This window comes from Camellia sinensis, chromosome 13 (assembly GCF_055761805.1).
Source record: "Camellia sinensis isolate YWXY chromosome 13, ASM5576180v1, whole genome shotgun sequence".
NCBI classification, from domain to species: Eukaryota; Viridiplantae; Streptophyta; class Magnoliopsida; order Ericales; family Theaceae; genus Camellia; species Camellia sinensis.
This window is the reverse complement of record NC_138973.1, coordinates 32,777,502-32,783,718: the sequence shown is the minus strand read 5'-3', so window position 1 is coordinate 32,783,718 and position 6,217 is coordinate 32,777,502. Positions and strand designations below refer to the sequence as shown.

The following is a 6,217-nucleotide window of genomic DNA, read 5'->3' as shown; positions in this document are numbered from 1 at the left end:
TGGACCAACCCAAACCGCAAATTCTATCTTCCTGGATTGGTAGAGCAAGAACATTAAATAAATTGTTCCGTTTTGATTGATTTTCTGAAAATTATTGTTTGGTTCCATTTTTTAAAAAACTGTTTTCAGAAAATTCAACTTTTTTATTTTTCGTATTTTAATGTTTTCAATGATTTTTTGAATATTTTAAGCAATTTTTTAAATTCTTAAACATACTTAACATAAATAAACTTAAAAAGTATACTATTTGTGAAAAAATATTTAAAAAATATACTAAATATCAAAAAATACAAAAAAAAAATATGAAAATTCAATACATTTTCGTATTTTTGTGTATTTATTAATTTTAAAAAATATTTTTTCACAAATGTTTTGCTATTTTGGATACATCTAAGTAAGGTGTATCTAAAAAAATAAAAAAAAAATTACTTAAAATTTTAAAAATATTCACTAAAAATAAAAAAATACAAAAAAAAAAACTCAATTTTCAAAAAACTGAAACCAAACACACTGAATTTTTTTCATTTTCTATGTTCTTTCGTTTTTAATCAAAAATTTTAATATATATTTTTTTTTCACTTCAGATGTTCATAACTTAAATGCACCAAAAAAATAAAATATTTATAAAAAAAATATTTAAAAAATTCAATAAATACATAAAAATATAAAAATTCATATATATTGAATTTTTGTATTTTTTGTATCTAATGAATTTTTTTTTAACAAAAAAAATCATAAATATTATACTTTTTAAGGCTAGGTGCATTTAAAAATTAAAAAAAAATTAAATATTATAATTTTAGACTAAAAACAAAATAATACGAAAAACAAAAAATTCAATTTTTTAAATCCAAACAAGGTGATTGCTTTTGTTTTCAAGCTGAACAAAAAAAAATTGAGGTATAGTAAATCTCTCCCCAAGATTTCAGTGTCTGAAAATTGTCTATTTCAATATGTAAAGTAAGAGAGTCAAATTCCTAATGCCTCACATAGAAAAATGAAACACTTGCCGTCATATGCAGCAAAGAAATAAACAAACCATTAAAAGAAAAAATCCTAGTCTCTTGAACACAGGCTAACCTAACTCAAGCATGCAACAATAGTTAAGAGAAGTGGCTGTGAAATCTTGCCATTAAATCAACATTGCCATCTTCCTTCACAGTAGGATCACATGAGGAGGTTGGGGAAAATAAAAAATCTTTATAAAAATCACTTTCACAAATGGAAATAAGAGATCATAACACATCTCAACCATGATTCTGCCAATCTTTTTGCATTGGTCCAGCCCTTTTGCAACAGAACTCCCTGTGGCTGGGACCCCAAATGAAAAAGCTGAACAATCTGCTAATGCCAAGCCTTGACTCGAACCTGATGAAATAAAATTATAAGATGGCAGAAATGAACCCAAAAAAAGAAAAAAAATTCCATAATCATCACATCACTCATGTTCATGAGTCATAACACAAAAACAGCACCAACAATGGGCAGCGCCGATAAATATAATAAAAAAAAAAGTGCCCAGGATTTTCCATGACAAACATACACATTATCCAAAAATTTATGTCATCACACTTTTTTTTTGGACAAGTTCTTACATCATAACACATGACAAGGTTCAGAAACGAGAATGGTCTAGACTCTAGAGGAAACACATGTACATTCATCAAATTTGAGTCAGCATGGGCAGAAAACATTTGTTATTTCCTTCTTTTTCCCGTAAGAATCTGATGCAAAATACACAGAAGCACCTTTGTCAAAAGTTGCCGTTGGGAATTTTTTGTACACTGTTGAGCTTAATTGAATTTTACAATAAATCCATGTTTAGAAAGGAAAATCCTTTAATCTTCAAGTTAATCCAGCTTATAGAGTAATTTTTTGCAAAATACAGATAAAATTCTAGGTTTTCAACAGGCAGCTGATGAATAAGAACAACAAAACAAATAAAAAGCCACATTAAAATTTTCCACTCTTTTTAGGCCCCCACGAAAAGAACGTAAACAACCTTTCCAGTGAATATATGTCATCATTATGAATTTTGCTTTTCAGTTATCACTGACTTTCCAAAGAGTTCCCAAAGTTAAATCTATGAATTACCAAGCCTTAACAACCTGAAATTTACAACCTCTCAGCGTAGCCCTAAAAAATTTTCCCCTTCACCCTTGCCATCTAAGAAGCATGGACACGGACACGTGACACGACACGAGTACGACACGGACACGCTGGCACGTTAATTTTTAAAAAATGCAGGACACGACACGTGAGAGGCACGCATGAAATATATAGTTTTATATATTTATTATATGTTATATATATGAATATATCATTCAAAGATAATAAAAAATGCAATATGACACTAATTTTTATAAATTTATATGGTTTTCGTTTTATTATTGTATCTTAAGTTATTTTATTTAAACTTATAATTAGTTTCACATATGTCTAATCGTTAGACACGTGTATTTAAACGATTGACACGTGTATCCTCCAAATATCCAACGAGTGTCCAGATTTTTAAAAAATAGGACACGTTTTGAAGAGTGTCGGACACGTGTCCTGAGAGTGTCCAAAGAGTATCGGTGTCTGACACGGGCACGACACGGATACGTCACCTTCTTAGAAGTGTCCATGCTTCTTAGCTTGCCATTCAATGAAATCATAAATTTAGAGTACTGCTACCAATTTATTTATCAGCATTTGTCAATGCTTTGTCATTTCCCTTTTCGCTCACATTGGTATACTTAGTGTCATCAATACACAATTCTGTCTGTACGCAACATATCAAACCCACCAAATTCTGAGTCAAACGGAGAGGCAACATTGCATGTAGTGCAAACAAGTCCATATGATCATTTTGATAGTCATAGCAACATTCAAACAAAAAATGGTTTCCTAGCTCTAATTTCAAATTTCCAGATTTTCACTTACTAGATTATACATACACACCCCAAAGGAAGAGGCACCCAGTACATAAAACAACAACTCTAAGAATGATGTACCTGTATTAATAGCCTCCAACTAATATATCTCATCATCAGGGATATCTGGTGTCAAGAATTTCTTCGGGTCTTTGCTCATTTCCTCATAATTGAGTGTAGCTTTCACCCTCTCCGGCACAGGCATAAGTGGAATAATACTATCTCTATCAATAACACCATCAATTATTCCATATTCAACTGCTTCGATAGGAGACATGTAGCGATCCCTATCAATGTCTTTTTGAACTTGTTCGAATGGGCGACCAGTGACAGTGGATATAATTCTTGTCACATTGTCCTTGTTATGCATGATTTCCCGGGCTTGGATTTCCACATCTATCGCTTGTCCACTTGCACCTCCAAGAGGTTGATGTATCATTATCCGTGTGTTGGGCATTGCAAGGCGTTTGCCTTTGGTGCCACCACCAAGGATTATGGAAGCTGTTGATGCAGAAATGCCCAGTGCAACTGTGGAAACATCAGCTCTCACAAGCTGTAGGACATCATAGATGGCCATTGTAGCACTGATATTTGAAAGAAGCTGAGCAAATTAGCAAAGCAGAACTGAAAAGCAGCGGTGGAACAAAACATTTAGCACATCTAACTAACAACATGACACAGATATGAAGAATAAATCTATATCTATCTGTGCATTAACAGTTCCTTTAGCTTCAAATATGACACTTAGATATATTAATTTCCTGTAATCTGTGGCAATTATTGACTCAAAATACGCTGGGGACACCCTGGAAAAACACAAACCCAAGAAAGGAGAGAGAAAAAGAGAAGAAGCTGGGGGGGGGGGGGGGAGGGAAGAGGGCAAGTTGCACAATGAGTGACTGACACAGCCACTTGCCAAAAGAATAAAGGGGCAAAGGCCTTAAGGACAATTCAACTTGAGACTACTTTGAAACTTAACAGAATGGCTGGTGAAACATATATTAAGGCATGGGCACATTAGAGTTGAGGCAAAGACTGATGAAAACTGGGCTTGATTAGTTCCAAACAAACACGTTATTAATACAGGCTTGGAAATTTTCGTTGTGGAGGATATCTTGTTACCCAAAAATACAACCAAACAAACTACAGGCACATATTTAATACAAGAGTGCATAAGCACATTCTAGAGAAACAGTAGATGACTCAGGGTGACAGAGACAACTTATTCTATCTAATGAAACCTTTTTTTGGCAGGAAAATAAGGACTACTTAAATGTGTCAAACATCAATGAGCTCACATTGTAAAAACAATCAATGACAAGTATATAGTCCATAACTCATAAACTACTTCAATAGGATAGGACAAAGTACAATGAAGTTCATAGCTATCATAGAACACAAGGGTATGAAACTGACTTTCTTGTTCACATAATACAGCAAATAAGCAGCAAGCAAGAGACTTTACAAAAGTAATGAGCAAAATTTGGAAACTTTAAACAACCTATCTTCACTAAATAAATGTGAACAATTTTGCTCAAGTAAGCGAGTCACCTAACTTAAATCCCCTCCGTGCATGAAATGATCTATGAAGATGATGTCACAACATTCTCCCTTCATCCTTCACAAGCCTTTATGGTCATGCTCCACTTAACACAATCAATATATATACAATTTTTTGCATCACCATTGACGTCCATTTGCACATTCACCACCATCACATATACTGCAGACCATCAATTGCCTTCATTTACTTCTACCCACTTACTATACTTTGTAGCAATTACATATACAAATTTCCATTTCTATATTAATTGTCATTCTACCACCAAGTACAATAACTTTGAAATTACGGATACAGTCCAATCTTTCCACAAAGCATAATCCAAAAGCCAAACTTTCAAATGTCCTCACTAAAATTCCAACAATTACTAAATTAAGATTTTCTCAAAATTGGCAAGTAATTTAGGATTGGTAAACAATCAAATAAACAAATACTATCTGCTCAAATCATGGTCAGAATAGACAAAACAACTAAATTAAGCACCAATTATGTATGCATATATATGTACTGTGTACATACCTCAAAGACCCACCAGGTGAATTGATGAAAAGCCTGATATCTTTACTTGGGTCTTGAGCATCCAACAAAAGCAACTGACTGATGATAGCGTCGGCTACAAAATCATCGATTTGGTTGCCCAAGAACACAATCCTCTCCTTCAGCAACAGTCCCATAGCATCGGATTCGGCGCCTCTCATAGCTGTTGCAGGCGTCTGTGGAGACGACAAGTGCATAGAGTGGTGGGGTTCTTTGAGCTCGAGCCCTAACTGACCACCATCGATTAGGGTTTTGGGATTGGCGGATAATTGGTGAGAAGCAAGTGAGCATTTCAAGGATGGTGGTGGTGTGAAAGGTCGGAGAGATAAAGTGAGGGTTTTGGAGAGAGGGTTAGGGTTAGGGTTAGGGTTAGGGTTAGGGTTAGGGTTAGGGTTAGGGAGCTTGAGAGAACCCAGAGATGGGTATGATGAGAGAGGGGTGGAAGATAGAGTGGAAGAGATGGAGAGCAAGTCCATGGTGAAAAGCAGAGAAGGAAGTGGGTGAGGTTATGGCTAAGCAAAGAAGCAAGTCCATGGTCAAGTCAATGTTATAGGTTATATAGGTGAGGGAAAATACAAAATTTGGCATCCATTGTAAATCACAAAAATAAAAATTTGTAAAAAAAAAAAAAGTAAATCAAATTTTAATTATAAAATTGCATCAATTCTAAAAGAAAATCTATTTAATAAAGCAGAACGGATTTTGAGAATATATAAAATGTATCAGAGATACAATTGATTTTAACAGTCAAGATGAATCCGAAGTACATATACATTTAGATCAATGGTCTATATACATTTAGTTCCTGTCCGTTTGAGCTCATCTCTCCCTCTCTCCCACATCCCTAAACACGTTCCCTTCAACTCCCTCTCTCCCACGTTCTTTGTTACATTGTCTCTCACATTCTCACAAAATAGCCCACTGCTGCTCATCACCACAGCCATTGAAGAGGAAGACCAAATTCAGCAAAAACCCAACCCTTCGATACCCATCATCCCTCTTCGTTACGCTACTCCTCCTTCCCTTACAACCCTTCGAACTCGCCTCCCTTCTCTATCCACGCTACCAACGCTGCTCTCGCAAGGTAAGATTGAGCTTTTTCACTCAATTTCTGCCTCTTCCCTTCTCTCTCTGTTTTTCTTTTTGACTAATTTCCCTTATTGCAATTTGGCTTGCTGCAGTTCAAACCCCGTTGTCGTTATCG

At 34.7% G+C, this 6,217-nt stretch overlaps 1 protein-coding gene across 1 annotated transcript; it reads right to left on the bottom strand.

The window, feature by feature from the left end:
- Positions 1-923: 923 nt before the first annotated feature.
- LOC114264309 (ATP-dependent Clp protease proteolytic subunit 4, chloroplastic) lies at positions 924-5,576 on the bottom strand. The gene is made up of 3 exons (XM_028204912.2): positions 4,996-5,576; positions 2,997-3,499; positions 924-1,368 (listed from the first exon to the last, which is right to left on the bottom strand). The coding sequence occupies exons 1-2, from the start codon at positions 5,487-5,489 to the stop codon at positions 3,016-3,018; spliced, it is 978 nt and encodes a 325-aa protein (XP_028060713.2). The 5' UTR covers positions 5,490-5,576; the 3' UTR covers positions 924-1,368; positions 2,997-3,015.
- Positions 5,577-6,217: the final 641 nt, after the last annotated feature.

Bases quoted from the DNA above. Each gene is read 5' to 3' on its own strand.
- LOC114264309 (XM_028204912.2), bottom strand. From the start codon at position 5,489: ATGGACTTGCTCTCCATCTCTTCCACTCTATCTTCCACCCCTCTCTCA. The intron at 3,500-4,995 runs GTATGTACACAG...TTCAAATATCAG, and splicing joins TCACCTGGTGGGTCTTTGAG to TGCTACAATGGCCATCTATG.